This window comes from Vanacampus margaritifer, chromosome 15 (genome assembly GCF_051991255.1).
Source record: "Vanacampus margaritifer isolate UIUO_Vmar chromosome 15, RoL_Vmar_1.0, whole genome shotgun sequence".
In the NCBI taxonomy this organism is placed as follows: Eukaryota; Metazoa; Chordata; class Actinopteri; order Syngnathiformes; family Syngnathidae; genus Vanacampus; species Vanacampus margaritifer.
The window spans coordinates 4508147-4525424 of NC_135446.1; the positions used below are offsets into that span (position 1 = coordinate 4508147).

At 40.9% G+C, this 17278-nt stretch overlaps 3 protein-coding genes across 4 annotated transcripts in view; all 3 read right to left on the minus strand.

Moving 5' to 3' along the window:
* The window catches only part of etnk1 (ethanolamine kinase 1), a 15489-nt gene extending 11409 nt beyond the window's left edge, over positions 1–4080 (minus strand). The window contains exons 1-4 of the mRNA XM_077544436.1: positions 3784–4080; positions 2201–2460; positions 1936–2076; positions 506–648 (exon numbers count right to left, since the gene is read on the minus strand). Coding sequence (XP_077400562.1) covers positions 506–648; positions 1936–2076; positions 2201–2460; positions 3784–3930 — 691 coding nt within the window. The 5' untranslated portion in view covers positions 3931–4080. The remainder of the gene's footprint in view (positions 1–505; positions 649–1935; positions 2077–2200; positions 2461–3783) is intronic.
* A 2239-nt stretch (positions 4081–6319) lies between these two features.
* On the minus strand, positions 6320–13419 carry pyroxd1 (pyridine nucleotide-disulphide oxidoreductase domain 1). Its single transcript, XM_077544600.1, has 13 exons — positions 13118–13419; positions 12953–13033; positions 12698–12817; positions 11728–11856; positions 11166–11239; positions 9885–10081; positions 9719–9816; positions 9507–9609; positions 9132–9247; positions 7071–7193; positions 6864–7001; positions 6674–6763; positions 6320–6588 (listed from the first exon to the last, which is right to left on the minus strand). The coding sequence occupies exons 1-13, from the start codon at positions 13193–13195 to the stop codon at positions 6430–6432; spliced, it is 1506 nt and encodes a 501-aa protein (XP_077400726.1). The 5' UTR covers positions 13196–13419; the 3' UTR covers positions 6320–6429.
* A 1778-nt stretch (positions 13420–15197) lies between these two features.
* iapp (islet amyloid polypeptide) lies at positions 15198–17224 on the minus strand. Of its 2 annotated transcripts, XM_077544602.1 has the most exons (4): positions 16884–17224; positions 15971–16067; positions 15571–15705; positions 15198–15499 (listed from the first exon to the last, which is right to left on the minus strand). In XM_077544602.1, exons 2-4 carry the CDS (start codon positions 16048–16050, stop codon positions 15322–15324), a joined length of 393 nt encoding a protein of 130 aa, XP_077400728.1. In that variant the 5' UTR covers positions 16051–16067; positions 16884–17224; the 3' UTR covers positions 15198–15321. The 2 variants fall into 2 exon arrangements, with proteins under 2 accessions (XP_077400728.1, XP_077400727.1); XM_077544601.1 differs by lacking the exon at positions 16884–17224 and having other exon boundaries at positions 15971–16349.
* Positions 17225–17278: the final 54 nt, after the last annotated feature.

A 17278-nucleotide genomic window follows, 5' to 3' on the forward strand; every position in this document is an offset into this window, starting at 1 on the left:
CCCCCACGGGGCGACTGCGCCCGAAGTTTGCCGCTCTCCATTGGCTCCCCGGGGGCAGCCGAAGCCTCGGCTGTTCCTCCTATGGGAGAGAGGCTAGACACAAGGAGCTGTGAGAAGGGCCCCGCCCCTCGCCTCCAGCGGGCGAGGAGGGGCTGACAGCTCCGATACAACCCCCGCCCATTACATAACCCCCCCCCCCCCCCCCCCCACATGATATACACCCTTGACTTCTTTCTCATTCAGCCCTGGAAATATGCCAGAGGCACCAAAATTGACATGTTGCAAGTGTTTCATCAGGCTGATAACAGTACTTTTAATTAACTTTAATTGGGGGGATGTTAGCCAAACCACCTTTACTACAACACAGCCCAGTACAAACGGCAAGCGTCAATGAGTGAGATGTGCCAGGCACAGGCAGGAGTGGAGCCAAGGCGCTGCACTCGATACAACACAAAGCAGCCACACGACAATTTGCATGACGCACGGCACGGGGCGGAGGACTCACCGGCCTGCTGATTATAGATGATGTTTTTGCACAGCAGGTCGTTGTGGCACAGGACTACGGGGGAGCCCAGCACTGACAAGCTCTGCTGGAGCCACAACAGCTCGTCCCGGAGGCAACGTGGGCTCGGCACCTCCGTGGTCAACCTGGCGGGGGCAGGGAGTGAAGGAAGCACAATTAGGGATTGTAAACTGCGTCATGTACGGGCAACCTGAGTCAGCACTTTAGCGTTTCCTCAACAAGGTGAGCAGCACCTGAGTGCAAAGTCAGTCGTTGTTTGTTTTGAATTGCTGTTTGGTGCTAACACACACAAAGTTGTTATTGCCAGCAGCACTTTTGCACACCTTGGGCTGACAAAGTGAATATAAACACTCCTTTGGCTACCTGCATGGAGCTAAAAATAGATTAATATAAATAATATCATTATTGTTTCAACACCCTTCCCTGACCTGCATTTACTTGCCTTTATCTGTCAGAACTATGAAACCAAAAGGGATTATCAAGGCATACTTTGCACACAAGAGTTATTTTATCTGTAAAATTGTTATGCTCTTGTGAAAGTTTGTCGTGCGTGTGTGCGCGCGCTACTCGATCGAGAACTCATTGACACTTTAAGAGTGCAGGTGTGAGTAGCGTCGCTTGCCCTCGATGCAGGCGGCCTGGGTTCACTTCCCTACACTACAAATGTGCTGACTGCTTTATGGCCTATGTCAAAAGCTACCCCGGATGAAAGGACAGACGAGGATGAACATGGGCCCGGATTTCACTCGCTAAAAAAAAACGACATAATGCGCTTGTCCTCATAGGAAATGTGGTCTTCTTTCAGACATAATACCGCTTTTGCCCATATGGCGTCGCCATGATCAACGTAAACTGAAAGTTCCTAAATGTTGCTTTAGTGTTGCTTCTGTAGAATTTTTGTTTTAAATTTTGTTTTTAACTGTTGTACAGTGTCCTTGAAGGTCTTGAAAGGCGCTTCCAATTGTAATGAATTATTATTATTATTATTATTATTATTAACTAAGAATACATTGAGTTTGCTTATTTTGCCGCATGAAAAAATGTAATTATTTCATTAGATTTTAAAACACAATTACATACATACATAAATACAATTTATTTAGGTACATGTTAAATATCGCAATAATATCGATATCGCTATATTCAGCAACTATATCGCATATTGCATGTTTTTCCAATATTGTGCAGCTATATGTTGGCAAGCATTAAGCTAGCAGTCTTTCATTAGATGAAAATGTGTTTTGGGTTCAACATATTGGTGTTTAAACATACAATGTTCTTCAATTGACTTTTATTTAAGGGGTCATTTTTACAGTAAACCCACTTATTTGGAAAAGAGTGTGACCAAGAGTGAAATTTCATTATAGCATGTGACATGTGATGGAATATGGTTGAGAAGATAGAAGGCTCACCTAGCATTCTTCTCTGGGTCTGTGAAGTGCTTTGGGATGAGAGAGAAGTACTTGCCCATCTTCAGCCACAAGTCCGACTGGGGCACCCAGCCATTGTGAGCATGGATGGCGTGATACTTGGCGAGCTGTCTGGCAATGAGCCTGGCAAAGGAGACAAAGCCATTTCATGAATGCCAAAATAACTGGATTCTGGTTTACAGTACAGAATTCCCCTACAAAATCCTGCTTCAACGTTTGCGTCCCTGCTAATTTTCCTGAGAGATACCTGAATACAGGCTGGCTGCGGATGTGCTCCGGCTCTAGAGCAGCGCCTTGCAGAAACTCGTAGCACAAGCCGTTGTTGAAGGTGCAGTAGAGACGCGGGGCGCAGCGGTGCGCGTGCAGCACCCGGAAACTCTTCACCTCGTTCTCACGGTCAATTAACAGCTCAGTCTTGTTACCGTAGATACGAACCAGCACCACGTCCTGCATGGCCGTGCCCACGTAGCAGCCCAGCAGCTTATTGGTGATGCCGTCAGTGAAGTACTGAAAAAGAGAGTTTAGAAACAATTAAGAACATATGCCTCGACGTTTTGTCTTTTTTTCTCTCTCCCCAAGTTACATAACTTGAGGATGCATGTTGGACTCCATTCAAGCCTCTCTCTTTTGAAGCCGGGAACATTTTGTTTGAGCTGTGCTGCGGTGGGGGTGTCAACATACCAGCCCTGATTGTTGCCTCTATGAGGCACCGACTGGGAATGACAGGAATTTTATTTTCATGCCGACCCAATGACTGGCATTTGCTGAGTTCCCCATTTTTGTTCTCCACTGGCTCATTGATGAAGACGGGAAAAGAGGGTCAGGGCGCGTGACCAACTCCCATCCTGGCTGTGTTGACATCACCCACCCTCCACAACATAACTCTCTGTCTGAGTTGCAGTGCTCAAATGCATGTCAGCTTTCACCTCTTGAATGGAACATAACCAAGGCTGAACTATTAATGGTGGTGGTGGAGGAGGTGGTGGGGGATTCTCTGCAGTATGTTTTGTTTGTCTTAGGCTCATGCACCATCCTGCTCCAATGTTTTATGAAAATGTAATAGTTTGTGGACTCTGTTAACTTAATAATGTGAAAAGGCTACAAGACATTTGCAGTTTGCCCCCCCCCCGAGGCAGGTGACATAGGCAAAAAATAATCTACTCAATTTCACTCTGGGCTCAAGGCACTCTTACGTATTTGTTGGCAGAGTTTCCAATGATGAGCTTCAACTCATTAATAAACTCTGAATCTAGAACAATTACAATAGTTTTTAGCATTCATTATACAATTGGTGATTATAATTATTATTAGTGTGTAACTGCAAGTACACAGTTTTACCCAAACTGTTTCCTTAAAACCGCTATGTCAGCGATGTATAATGATAGGCAGAAACATTAAACATATCACTAGATGACAGAAGGTAAATAATCAACTAGTTCATCCCCTTTTTAACACACTGGTTGAAGCTTAGAGTTGTGCCTAAAAAAGTGACCACACTAGAGACGTCCACCGAAAGCTCGCGAAGGTTTGGATCGTGACTTGGAAGTGACGCAGAAGCTAATAGCAGCAGGAAAAATACCCACTTATCTGGTATAATAAAACCACTGATGAAACTAATAATGACAAAAACAACAATATGAATTCATTTGTCATACATTTGCGGTATTATATCTCCGCAGTGGCCATTTTTAATAAGGAAGTTGTCGTTTCGAGCCATTCCGCTATCTTGAATGTGCTCCCAAGAGCTTTAAGATCGCGTTACTGTGATGGGGGAGGGTAAAGTACGTTTTTGTAAGGAATAAATAACCACAAAAGAAAAATTAACTCCACCTTCATTTTGACCTCGGAGGGTTTCCAGCTCGGTCTCAGCTCCTTGACCAGTTTCAACGCGCCTGTTCTGTAGTCTCGCTCCTCAACCGTCACATCGATTTTAGGCACGGCCGGAGCCTCTTCGGGTACGTGAATGTAGTTAGCCATACTTCGTTTTTATTTGCGGTATAATCGTAACAAGGTGGCGAGAAACAAGCAAGCAATGTGTGAAGAAAGTGACAGTGCACTACATATGATCCAAATGAGTGAGTGTGAGCTTGTGAGGAGAGAGGACAGAATGCGACAACGCCTCTCTAAATGCACCCGCCCACCTGGGGGAAAAGTTCGCTCGGTGCATGACGGTAGGCCAATGCTACGAGAAGCGCTTGATTAATGAAACGGCGTACACCGTCTTTTAAAAGCCTACACGTTCACTTTTTTCATTCAGAATGTCAGTAAACGCTTGTGTTTAGAATCATATTCACGCAATTTTCAGAAAAAATCTAAAACCACAATTTTATTAGACAACAACAACGGGATATCTTGAGGGTGAGTGTATTTACGTAACACCAAACGGCGCACGCTGGTGTACCCATACAAACGTACACGAGTTAAAGCGATAATGTTCTGGCCTGTTTGACGTCACATCCGTAAACCACTTCGAATGTGGTGAGGCGTGCGTCGTCAGGTCTAAACGTTTTAAATGTCAGCTCGTGTGCTGCTAAGCCAAATGGGCGGACGGACATAGAGACGGCAAATCCACTTTACCTAAATGGATCGCGCTGTCTAGTGGCATACACGCCACTCTTAACCCGTTCACTGTTCGTTTTCATTCAATACACTCTAAAAGTATGTTTTGGCCTGGGTCACTTCTGACATGGGCCAAGTAGTCAGTAAATGGCTGATTAAGGAACGTTTCAGAGAATAGTAAAAGTATATTTATTTTTGCCCTATATGCTTTCATCCCGAACTTTATATATAATAATTGATAATGCCGTTCCAGGATTCCGCCATTAACGTTCCAATATATGGTGCATGTTTTTGAGCGAATCTGTGCAAATGTGGTGAATATACAAACAGTTCTCATGACTTTTTCAAGTTCTGACATGAACATTGCCCCTAAAATTTTTTTTTTTTTAAATCATTTTCGGGAAATAATCAAGTGTCAAATATGAACAAGGACATTGGTGCACTTGTACAATAACATTTTGTGTACGTGTATGCTCGCGTTATCAAATTTGAAGTCAAAGCCAGCTAAATTTAACCTGAAGTCAAATGGCAACATGAAAAAGAAGGCACCGAGGAGCTGATGAGCAAATTACATAACTTCATAGCAATTCTTCTCTGCACAGCCTGAACTATTAACACGTGTTATTATGCTGAAACAGCATGTTCGCCATAGCGGAACACTGACAGCTTGTTCCCAACCGGTTCAGCAGCATAATAAGACCTTTTTTGTGGTTCCACTGGCTGGATAAGAATAGGATAAGCATGTGATTCCTCAGCAGGAAGAAAAGCCAAACTGCTCTTTGTGACATTGTCAAGCTCAAGATTTACGATTAACTTGCTGATACAACCTAAATTCCTATTTGTACACTATCGTCACACAGCTTAGCCTACTTTTTACCCAAACTCTGTCCTGCTGTGATTGACAACTGACGCTGCAATTTTAGGACTCATGTACACTCTGCTTTTTAACTAATCAAGCCTAATCTAATCAAGTATCAGCTCACCTGAATGCTCATTAGAAATTGTTTGGCAACATCAACATTTTCGTTTTGGGAGTAAAGCAATTGATCAACCACTGAGAGCCACAAAATCAATGTGTGCAAGTTCCAATTGTTGAACCGCTGACCTGGATAACACCTGACCCAAAACACAACAAAATGTGGAAAAAGCTGGATGACTCTTGAAATGAATAGCTTAAATAATCAGTCTTTCTACTTGCCTTGTATTTTTTCTCATATATATATATATATATATAAAGGCATGTCAGTGGATTTTCAATGGAACAGAAACATTGCCAAGAGCAACATATTCTGCGTATAACAATAAGAAGCACTATGTGAGTTTATAATGTCAATTGTTAAAAAAAAAAAAAAGGCCTCGCGAGGCACAAGATGAGCTGTTTGGATTGTAATGTGATCCACTTAGCAACAAAAGTGTTTGTTTTTAAAGGCATGAAAAGAGGTGAGCTCAGCTGAGTAGCATGCTTAAAACTATGCATCGTGTTCATGGGAAAACTGCAGATCAGTGATGTGTCTGCTTTGAGATTAAAGATGGGGTTGCAAAATTCTGACAATTTACAAAGTTGGAGACTTTCCATAGGACATTAAATGTGAATAGAAGGAATTAAACCATCCACTCGGAAAACTGATGGTTGGCTCTTTTGTAGAGAACTTCAATATATTAATATTTTAGCTTAATCCAACTACTGTATTTCTAAATGTCCCATTTGAACCTCCCATGGAAATTTACTGGATATTTTCCAGCCCCTTGCAACCCTAATTAAAACTGATTCCTCATTCATTACTCATTAACTACAGTACTGGGCACATGACCTCAAACATCCTCTTTATGTAAACACAGGCTTCAAAGAAACAAACAAAGGAAACACATTTCTATGTCCTTTTCCAAAGCATAAGTAAGATCAACATATATGTTGGCTCAATCGAAGTAGTCCTCTATATCGACGTTGGGATTGAGAAGATCCTCCCCGTACGGCGTGAGATCCATCTGGTTCAAGATGAGGTTCTCAAAGGTCTCCTCCAAGTCGGTTTCCCCGATGAGCACTGCTCCCACCATCCTGCCACCTTGTAGAACCACCTGGAAACAAAAACAAACAAGTTGTGTGCAAAGACTCGGTCTGACGCCAGTTTACAGATGCAGGAGTTGGGTTGTGTAACGTCACCTTGACATACTCCTGGCCATTGGCGTAGCGCAGCAGAAGCTCATAGTCGGAGCCCAGCCCCTGCGCGTTAAACTTTCCCAGCAAAACCACCTAGATGAAAACAGTTTAATAATGTTTTCTGACACGGCCAATTTATTTTTCAAAATAGTTCAGCCGTAACGCTCACTGGCATGAGTTCAATGTCACATGCCTTGTAGTTGAAGAATGTAGTTATGTGGGAGAAGAGCTCAAAGCAGAAGTCCAACTGGATGGCTTCGGCCAAGACGCACGCGGCCATGCAGCGGCCAGCGTGCCAGCCCATCTGACGAGCCTGCGTCCACAAACGCATCTGCACAAAGCACAAGAGCCCATGAGATCAAATATTTACCGTTATTTTGTCAGTGTGACGTTGGCTTACCTGCTGCCATAGTGGGCTGTGCTCCCAGCATGCCGTGCACACGTCTCCGGCCGCGTAGACGTCCGGCTCCGATGTCGCCATGTGGTCGTCGACTCGGAGGCCGCCATCATCTGCAACCGCGAACTTCCCCCAAAAAATAAGAAAAAGTGCATTTTGGAATAATGTAAAATACTGTCGTAGTTGTGCTTACTTCTGTACTTTAGTGACACCTAGTTGCCTAAAAACACTACAAATTAAGATTAAGCACAGTTGTACAGCATGTACATTATTAACTCATTGACTCACAGCTATTTTCACTGAAGCAACCCCCTTCACTCCCGGCTGTTTGCTGGATTTTCACTGATTTTGCAAGGCCCAGAGAATATTGTGTTCTATTACTATAAAAACATGGAACCTACCAAAAGAAAGATTAGAGTATCTTCTTTCATCAGGAAAAAAAGTATATTTGTATCTTTTTCAGTTTTGCATCAATTAAATCGCGGTTTGACAAAACGCGATTACATAATCATGAGACGCTACGATTTAAATGCGCATTGAAACAGAGCGGAAGGAGGAAAAGAAGGGGGGGAACAGGAACGTCACCGCTGTAACTAAAGCCTGCCACCCTAAGTGCACGTCATTTTGGTGAGTTTTTTGTCTCATGAGACCTTGAGACGAGTGTCTAACATGTCTCAAGGTTTGATCTTGTTTTTAAAACAACACTTCAACGTTGTAAGTTATGACTTTTCGGTTGCCGTAGTGTTGCACGTTTTGTAAACTGAGTGTACACGGAAATGTGCGGCCGGCAGCGGCCGATAAATTTGAGTTGTCCTATATTTTGAGGCTAAATAGGTCTGTATGTGGTCATATGTTTTGTCGTGCGATTTCATGAATGAAAATTAGGACGGACGAAATTATTATTACTCATCATTACTCACCGTCATTTAGATGCCGCCGCCGCCGCAGTCTCTTTTAATGTACATGTATTGTAGCGTTGGTGAACTAATCAAGCGAAGCGGTGAATAAACAACAACTCTTTAATGACAATTTGCAAGTAACTGTCGGCCGTAACCACGCCAGAACACAAAAGCTCAGAATGTGGTTAGTTTACCAAAACAAAAGTCTGTGTTGCGTTCACGGCCCGTCCAGACCCTGGGAAACTACATAACCCGCGACCCACCCACAAGGATTGCCAGAGAGTGTTTTTTTTTTTTTTTTATCAAATCGTCATATAAGTAGGTTTAATTTTACTTTGCCTACACTTTAGCATGTGTGAGTTTAGTGACTGGAGATTGCTAAGTTTTATTTTTTAAATATGTATATTGAATTTATTTATTGATAAATGCAGTATTTAAAAAGTGCAGTGTTTACATGTCATGTTTTATGCAGCATGAAAAGTTGGATATGTTGAAGTGGTAAATTGTAGTAGAAAAAAACTATGATACTAAGGCTTCATTGATATTGTTTATTATAATGAACTTTTTGATGGGTAAAAAATTATTTGAAAAGAACCTTGAAAAAAATATTTACATATGATATCGCAACCGCAATTTGGGGGGGTCGCAATTAGATTATTTTCCATAATTGTTCAGCCCTAATTAGAATATTGCTAAATTTCATCATTATTCACAAACCTGTTTAAAACACTGGGGAAAAGAACTTTTTGCAACATGGCCCTGATTGATCTCTTATACTCTGATGCGACCTGCTGGCCTGCAATAACTACCATTGCTTCAACCATTCTCTTCAGTCCCGAAGGTGCATCAAAGCCTTCTGTATGCTCTAGCATCAAAAAAAAAAAAAAAAACATAAAAAACATATAAATGTTTTTGGTGCCATGGTAATATTTAGAATAGAACGTATTTATGCGTCATTGGGAGCAAATGTGTTAAGAGCCCTAATAATATTTATTGTATTATTCAAACCGGTTTTTTTTAGGGCTTCAGCATACTTTCATTCAACCACTGACAAATATATTACATTGAGTACTAATGTGTTTTTATTTGAATGCAGTTATTGACGGGTGCGAATGGAAAGTTCCTGGACTTGTAAATAACAAAATGATGAGTCAACAATACGTACATTGTTGCCGTGTAGAAATGGCTCCGTGTTCTGCGTGACCCCCGTGGCGCTCACGACAAAGTCACAGCCAAACGTCTTGCCGTTGGTCAGCAGGATGTAAACGGGCCAATTTCCTTCTGGCAGACGAGAAGAATGTCAGGGAAAGGCAACAAGAACATTTGGAGTTACAGATTATAAATGGGTGTGCACACTTGTGCAACCACATAATCTCAGTTGCTGTCTTCTAATGAGCTGTACAGTTTAGAGGTCACATTAATGGTACTTTAAAAAAAAATAAATAATGATTGATCTTTGTCACACTTTTACAACACAGTAACCTGGCATTTGAACATGGGTGTGAAGACTTTCTATATCCAGTGTATATCTAATTCTCACCAGTATGGAGTCTATGTGTTTGGAATTGGGAATTGAGCATTTCCTCAGAGGTGAAGATCTTTTCCACCTCACACTGATATTCCACTGAAACCCTGCGGGATGCCTGATCGCAACACGGACAAAAACGTTCAAGCCAGTTTTATTTCCAACATAAATAAACAAGCAACATTTTAGGATAGGATCCCATAACAAAGTTTTGCAAAGGTCCTCACTCGCTCTGCTCCTTTGAGAACAAGCCCTTGGTGCCAGTCTGGACCGAGTGCACTGCCAGGCTCCGTGGGACCGGAGCCGCGCCCTCGCATGTGTCGATCTGGAAACAAGGGCCCACGTGAGTAACGGGATGAGAACAAGTTTTGTTTTGGAATTTGGATTCCAGACCAGAGGTGAAGGTCTGAGCCTCGCCGGCTGTCGGCTCCTCTGTGGTGTAGCGAGCCCTCTTGCAGGGGGCTGCTCGCTCTGGCTTGCCGGCGCCCAGCGACGGGATGAGGAAGTGCGCCGCCCCCGCGTCAAAGAAGGTGTTTCCGATGGCCTTGTCCTTGATGGCCCAGATCACCTCGCAGCCCTCCACCTCATACCTACACAGTACATGATTAGAATCATACACTTTACTGCATGCTTTTGATGGCTGAACATACTATACTAACCGAATCGACAGCAAATCCCTGCATATTAGCAGTTACACATTTAGACTTTGAGGACAGACACATCCAATGTTATTTGCCGATAAATATCACTTATTCATTGTTTTGTGCTTAGACCTAACACATCTGGTGCTTGTCCGGGATCTAATTTTCCCAAAAATTGAACATTTGATTGCAACTGGACAGGTCAAACATGGCGACATTTAATTTGCACAGTTTTGTGGCAAATTCCTCACTGGAGTGATTCCAGAAGTGCAAGAAAAGGAATAACGCTTTTCACTTAAAGTCCCAAAACGAATTAGAAAGGACAAACTCAGAGTGCTCATTGGGGATTTGTTGGTTGGTGGCAATCGGCTTGCTATGTGTAATATAAAAATATTGCTTTGGCGCCATCTTGTGGCTTCTTGGGACTGGGGAACAATGATAACGTGAGGCGAGGAACATATCGGCCAGGGGTCACCAAGTAACCCCCAAGGACCTCACGAGTAGCCCGCGGGCCTTTTCTAAAAAATATAGCTCACCAGTTATGGGACATTATGATTTCCTAGGAATGTTGGAGAAGTTATTTAAACATAGTGAACATTGGCAGAAAATCTAAAAAATGTTGAATAGTTATATTTGTTTCCTAATTACTGTGAAAAATCACAATAGTTAAAATAATCAACAATAGTAAGAATAATAAAGAACCAAAGTAACTAAAAAGAAAACATTTTGTAGTCAGAAGTAGAAGTTTGGAATCCAACTGGAGCTCATTTGCTGCCGTAAACACGATTAGGGAACGGGATTTGGGGTGTCAGTCTAAGCTGTAATTTTCATGTGCAGTATTTAATAAATGGAACCTGAATATAAGGAGCAGGACTAGCCAAACGATGAAAAATATGTGATTTATAATCTGAAAAAAACACTACTTGCCCTGCCTAGTGGGAAATTGCAGGGTCAATGTCATGCATTTGTCAAAATCACGCAAAATTTTGGTCCACGTCGAGGTAAGCATGCAACATATGAAACAAATACTCACACTAACTCCAAGGCAATCCCTCCATTTCCAACAACAACAATCCTTCTGGCTTTAGTTAACTGCTTCTGAAACTCCTTAAACACAAGCAAACACATGACTGTGAGTGTGAAATTTCAGGAGTGGCCAAGTTCGGTCCTCGAGAGCGCCTATCCTGCCTGTTTTCCATGTCTCCCTGCTTCAGCGCATCAGCAAGCTTTGCAGAAGCCTGATAACGATCCTAATCATGAATCAGGTGTGTTAGTGGAGAGAAACATGGAAAACAGGCTGGATAGTGGCTCTCGTGGACCCAACTTGGCCACCCCTCTTCTAAAACGTTAAATATCTTGCCAGATACTATTTGTTCATTAAGTAACTTTGTGTATTTGCTTGGAATTGCATTGCACAATGGGAGGAAAAAATCCTCAACAGGAAATTAGATATTATGGTCTATAATCTTTATTTGCATGACCTACTCCCAGTCACTAGATGGTAAACCTTACTCGTTTAGCATTCTCTGGACTTCAAATGAAAGGCAAAAAAACAAATAAACAACAATCCACAATATGTAAAAGGAGGTAGCTACCTGGGCACTGTCCGTGTCCCGAATGCCCAGCACATACGGCTTGTCCTGGGTTAGCAGCTTCGGTCTGGCCCCACTGCAGATGCACAGCTTCTCGTAGCCATAAACATTTCCATCTGCAGTTTCAATCAACTGGAAATAATTAAAAAATGAACAAATATTTTTGTATTTTTTGGGTGTGAATATTGAGATTTTGTTTTCTCACAATGAAGGCATTGATTTTTTGTTTTGTAAATTGGTGAAATGTGGCCATGTTGCCACTAGGCGGAAACAATTGACCATATAATTAACATTAAAATAATATTGTGGCTGAAGTTGGCAGAGTTTTTGGATTAAGGAAATACACGAGTCATTCCAGAGTTCCAAAACATTTGCTTAACTTGTTGCTTAAATTATATTTGTCCTTGGACAAAATGTAACGGCAGCTATGGTAAAAGTGATTCTAAATATTAAAAAGCACAAGTTACCTGAAATTAGTTTTTTGTTTGCTTGTTTTTTTGTTTGTTGCTTCAAGCCTTTAGCTCTGCAAGAGGAATAGAAATAAAAAATGTATGCTACATAACTCGGCTGAAATGACATCACCAAGCGAATTGCTCTGACCTTGGGTAGACCGAAGGCGGGCTTCCTCACTCCTGGTCCTCCAGGGCCAGAGTCCTGCAGGTTTAAAACGTTTCCGTCCTCCAGCACACATTATCAGGCTTCTGCAGAGCGTGCTGATGAGCTGATTATATGAATCAGCTGTGTTGGAGGAGGGAAACGTCTAAAACCTGCAGGACTCCAGCCCTCGAGAACCAGGATTGAGGAAGCCTGACCTAAGGTATTCCATGTCTATTTCAGTTTTTTTTATTGTAAAGCTAAATTTATTATTGACCATTTAGTATATCAGTTAATGCATAATATTACCTGATGTTTAATTCCCCTTTCTTTTCTTTAGTTTTCAAAAGGTACTTGGCTGAAAATGCAAGGATCTTACATGTGATTGTGTGTACAGTGAGGTAACAGCAGAGTGAAAGACAGTCAAGTTGGGGAATTTGTCCTCCAGAACACTGGCTGGTTGCTCCTCCACATCAAACTCTTCCAGGACCTTGGCGACCTTAATAGCAAAGACATGAAATGATGATGCATTCAAATGTCACTTGATGAGGTGTGTTCATCTGGTCATCACTGGGAGTGTCTGCTCGTTCACCGTCTCTGAGTAAGATTTGACAGTATTTCGTCTTTGTCTGACCTGTTTATAGTTGGTAACGGCCTTTATGTGGGGGCCTGCGGTAATCAGAGCTACGTCAGCTGATGATAAACTGGATGATAACTGTACACACACACACAAAGCTCGTGTTTAGCAATTCTACATCCGTTAATACAGTTGTATTGTTGTTTAGTGCTAATATTTCACCTGTTCAACACACGTCACCCCCGCGATGCCACCTCCGACGACGACAAATTTGAATGTTTTCCGTATTTTATCTGCCATGGTAATGCTAAGCTAACGTTGTGAGAAACATTTCCAAGCGCTAGACTGCGCTCCAAATGTATCTCTCCAGGTCCTTCAATGCAATTATTTTGATTACGAAATTGGGCTTATTAACTCAATGCTTTTAAATTACTCCTACGGCAAATAAAAAGAATCTTTGTAATGTTGCACGCGAGTGTGAATTCACTTCCGTGTTTACGTGAACTACGGCAAGCGACCAGGGTGTTTACATAAACTACGGCAAGTAGTAAAATAATAGTTTTTACGCGAATGCAAAAAATTAACCTCTGTGGAGCTTACGAATGAAGGCACAATTACGCAATACTATTGAAATGTACAAGAAACGCTTTTTTCTATGTTGTTCACAACTCTAAAATAGTCGTAATTGTTCAAATGTTATTCATAATAATATTACACATTTGTTATTTAAAGAAAACCCACAGTAGGCAAATTATTTGTTTCCTCATATTTACCAAACAAATGACTCAAGTATTAAAAATGCAACGGAAAATTACTATATATTTTTAAAATGGCATTGTACAGAGTGTTGACAAGAATCTCATGCAAACTTGAGTTTTCACTCCAGCAACACTGCCCTGCATTAAAATGCTTACATTTGGTTATTTTTCTCATTATTCGTGGGCATGCAGCAATCCCCATTGTCTGAATTTAGATGACAAGTGGACCTGTGATGTCAGAGATTAATGGGGCCACCTATGCATGAATTAGACATGTCACTTCCATCAGCCTACATTAGCACGGTGATATAAACAACTCCACGCCGGCTGAAGTGCAATGCAATTTGTGATTTATTTTATTTTTTGCATGAAATCATCAACTAATCTTGACACGATATCCGTTATGACTGCATTGCTTTTTTCCCATCAGCAAAAGATGGTGCTTGATGTAATTTTTCCATAAACCTTTCATGTCCATTTTTACCATGTAGATGTGAGAGTGTGAGGGGATCAGGTCACTGTTAATCCAACATGGGTTAATGTTGTGCGTCATATTTCACCTCTTGTGGTTAATTATGCTACCCTATAAAACCCCACAGGAAGAAAACACATGACTCTTATCAAACGTATAAATACATTGTGGCATAACACACTGTACAAACTGTTTCCTAAAGGAATGTGACATTCCATATTTGTTTAAGCATCATCGTGCATCCAATATATTTCTTTGAGTCACCTCATAACGTTAATGAATTCTATATTTGAAGCACTTCAGAACATTGATTGATGAATGGATGTCAACCCAACCCAGAACTGAGCCATCCAAAATATTAAATTGTTATGTTCGAAATTTGTTGCTACATCTGCACATTCCTCTCTTTGTTTGGGGCTGATATAATCAGAGTAAATCCTTACAAAAAAATTAAATCCCATAAATCAGTGACCAGGGAAATTTAAGGTCAGAGTAGCCTAATTTGGGGGAGATAATACAATATAGAAATTGTATTATTCAATTTGACTGATGGTTCTTCTGCTGAAACCGGCACAGCATGCATCTGTACACAGTATTTTTATGGAACAGTATGTCTAATGATTTTTCATTAGAAAATTAATTATAGGAAGGTGAGGAAGATGATAATTATTCTAGCTAAAAGTCTACTTTGTAAAAACACGTTAGAAGTAGCCTACAGTATTGATACAAATGTAAAAACTGACTTTCCACGTTGTGTGTTGTTTTGGTAATATCAGTAATATAAATATGAAAATCTAAAACAGTTTAAAGGGCCAGTTAAATTCCTCTTTGACAATGAAATGAGGCAATAAAGATTCTTACATACATTTTATACTGTGAAATTTCTCTACTACTTTAAATATACTGTATTTCTTGAACACTTCTACACAATAATGTAGATTTTAACAGGTCAGTTTTTTGGGGCAAAGAGAAAATATTTGTACAGCTTTATTATCAAACTAGGTCAACTTCATAGGTGTTGCACATTTTTATTTTATTTTTTACATCATGCCACTGTGGAAGAGCACAAAAACAACTCTGAAGGAAATGCATTGAACAAAAGGCACCGTTGCTTAAAGTTGATAGGAAACAGGAACACTTGCTCATATTTATTGTACAATTATCATATACATCCATCAGCAGTTAAGTCGTCAGTACTAGAGCGGAAGGTAGTAGTTGGGAGGCAGAAGTAGGTCCCTCTTGCCATAGGTGGCGGATCCCACGTTGGTTGGCGCGTACACAGTGCCAATGGTGTTACTGGAACGCACCAGAAAGTCTGCTAGTCTTTGGGTGACACAGGTGGCCGTGTTGCACTTTCTCTTCTGAATGGGGTGACTAAAGTGACAAGAGAAGATGCTGTTAGATGCAAAAACAGCAGATTGACTTGAGTCTTGGAGATAATCCACCTGTTCTTATCTGGAACCTCTCGTGTGGCCATGAGGCCGAGGAAGGGGTTGGAGAAGGGGAACATGGGCACGGACCATTCTTGGCCATCTGGCAGAGCACCCTCCTCCTCGCCAAATGAGCTGGAACTCGAGTGTCTGAATCACAAATGAGAAACTGTGTCGCACAGAAAGCTGATGACCACATCTTGGAACTGCAGTCCCGATGGGGAGAAGAAAAAGTGGCCACTTAAATCCCCCCATTTCACTTCACATCTTCCCAGACGAGCACAATTTTGCACAATTTCGATAGCGTGCTGACCTCCGCTTATACGCCTACATCTCATACGAGCCACCCGCCGCCGTCTAACCTTCCTGCAAAATAGAAAAGTAGGAATATTTGCACTGTGTTCATTTCGCTCACCTGTTGCTTGGAGCAGCGGCGATACAACGCAACAGTACAAACAAAATTAAGACAAGTGCAGGCACCCTCGGGTGGTACATGGTGACAGGTGACTGATCTGTAAAAAAAGATTTGAAAAATCCCATTACAGTAGTATGAGATGTGTTTAAGATAGACCAACACTATTTATTTATCATGTGAATGGTAATAATCATCAGCTGCAGCTTTTGAAATTATTAACATTTTGGCACAATTGCAGACAGAAATATCACGATGTTAATATGACATGTTAATTAATCTCCTGTTTAGCTACGGCATAATGAAACCTTAATAAAAACATTGGAACGCATGACCTTGTGATTTTAAAAAAATAAAAGAAAAAAGATTACTTATTATACAGAAATTAGATTTCTTTAATTATTTTTACTTCCAAAAAATTAAAGGGAAACTTTTTAATGTTTTTGGACTAATACAACTATGCAAATAATTTAAAATAAATTCTGATAACGTTAGATAGGCTAAAGAAATTAAAAAAATTACATTGCTGATTTTTTTTTTATTGTGTTTTTTATTCAGCATAAATGAACCTGGTTTAAATTTTGGTCTCTTGGCACTGTGGGCAAAATTGCTGGTACATTAACAATTAATTTATTATATTTACAATATTGAAATTTGATTGCATCATTACTTTTTCACTTTAAGAATGTAAAGGCAACATTTAAACTTTAAATACAAGTAGTCTATAAAAGAATATTTAAAATGAATTAAAATACAAAAATCCCAGCAAACAAACAGAATTCAGGAACAATATAAATATGTAATGATAACATATATATATACATCTCTCCATATATATATATATATATGAGGAGAGCAAACGATAAATTGGCACACACAAGAATGCCAGTAAAAGTAAAGAAATCAGTGAACTTACATTATGCAGCTGATGCCAATTGGAGCCCGGTCTATTGTGCAGTCCACAGATTTGCCACGCTGGCTCCCAATGCGCCAACACTTATAGCTATTGCGCTCAAGCCACTTGTGACATCAGTTCTCCAAATATAGCTGTACACCCCCCATTCACAATGAGTGAGATGGACTTGGGCTAGGTGTGGGCTGAGGGGGCCTGCATGGCATATATATTGTATTCATAGCTGTGCTTTAAGGGCACACCCTTTAACCCTTCCACACCAACTTTCACAGCACTCACACATACCGAAATCCGTCATGTCACCATCCTCATCATTACCATCGTCATCATTGGCATTCGTGTGAGAGGTGGGACTGACCCTTCCGGAAAACATACCTCGGAGGAAGACCAAAGTTTCA

What these genes read in the sequence shown, in the direction of transcription:
- pyroxd1 (XM_077544600.1), bottom strand. Translation starts at nt 13,195, where the DNA reads ATGGCAGATAAAATACGGAAAACATTCAAATTTGTCGTCGTCGGAGGT. An exon ending in TTCTCAAAGGAGCAGAGCGA is followed by an intron (nt 9,610 to 9,718) that starts GTGAGGACCTTT and finishes TGTTGCGATCAG; the next exon opens with GCATCCCGCAGGGTTTCAGT. An exon ending in ATGGCCAGGAGTATGTCAAG is followed by an intron (nt 6,589 to 6,673) that starts GTGACGTTACAC and finishes TTTTGTTTCCAG; the next exon opens with GTGGTTCTACAAGGTGGCAG.
- iapp (XM_077544601.1), bottom strand. Translation starts at nt 16,095, where the DNA reads ATGGGATTTTTCAAATCTTTTTTTACAGATCAGTCACCTGTCACCATG. An exon ending in GCCGCTGCTCCAAGCAACAG is followed by an intron (nt 15,706 to 15,970) that starts GTGAGCGAAATG and finishes TTTGTGATTCAG; the next exon opens with ACACTCGAGTTCCAGCTCAT. An exon ending in GAGGTTCCAGATAAGAACAG is followed by an intron (nt 15,500 to 15,570) that starts GTGGATTATCTC and finishes TTGTCACTTTAG; the next exon opens with TCACCCCATTCAGAAGAGAA.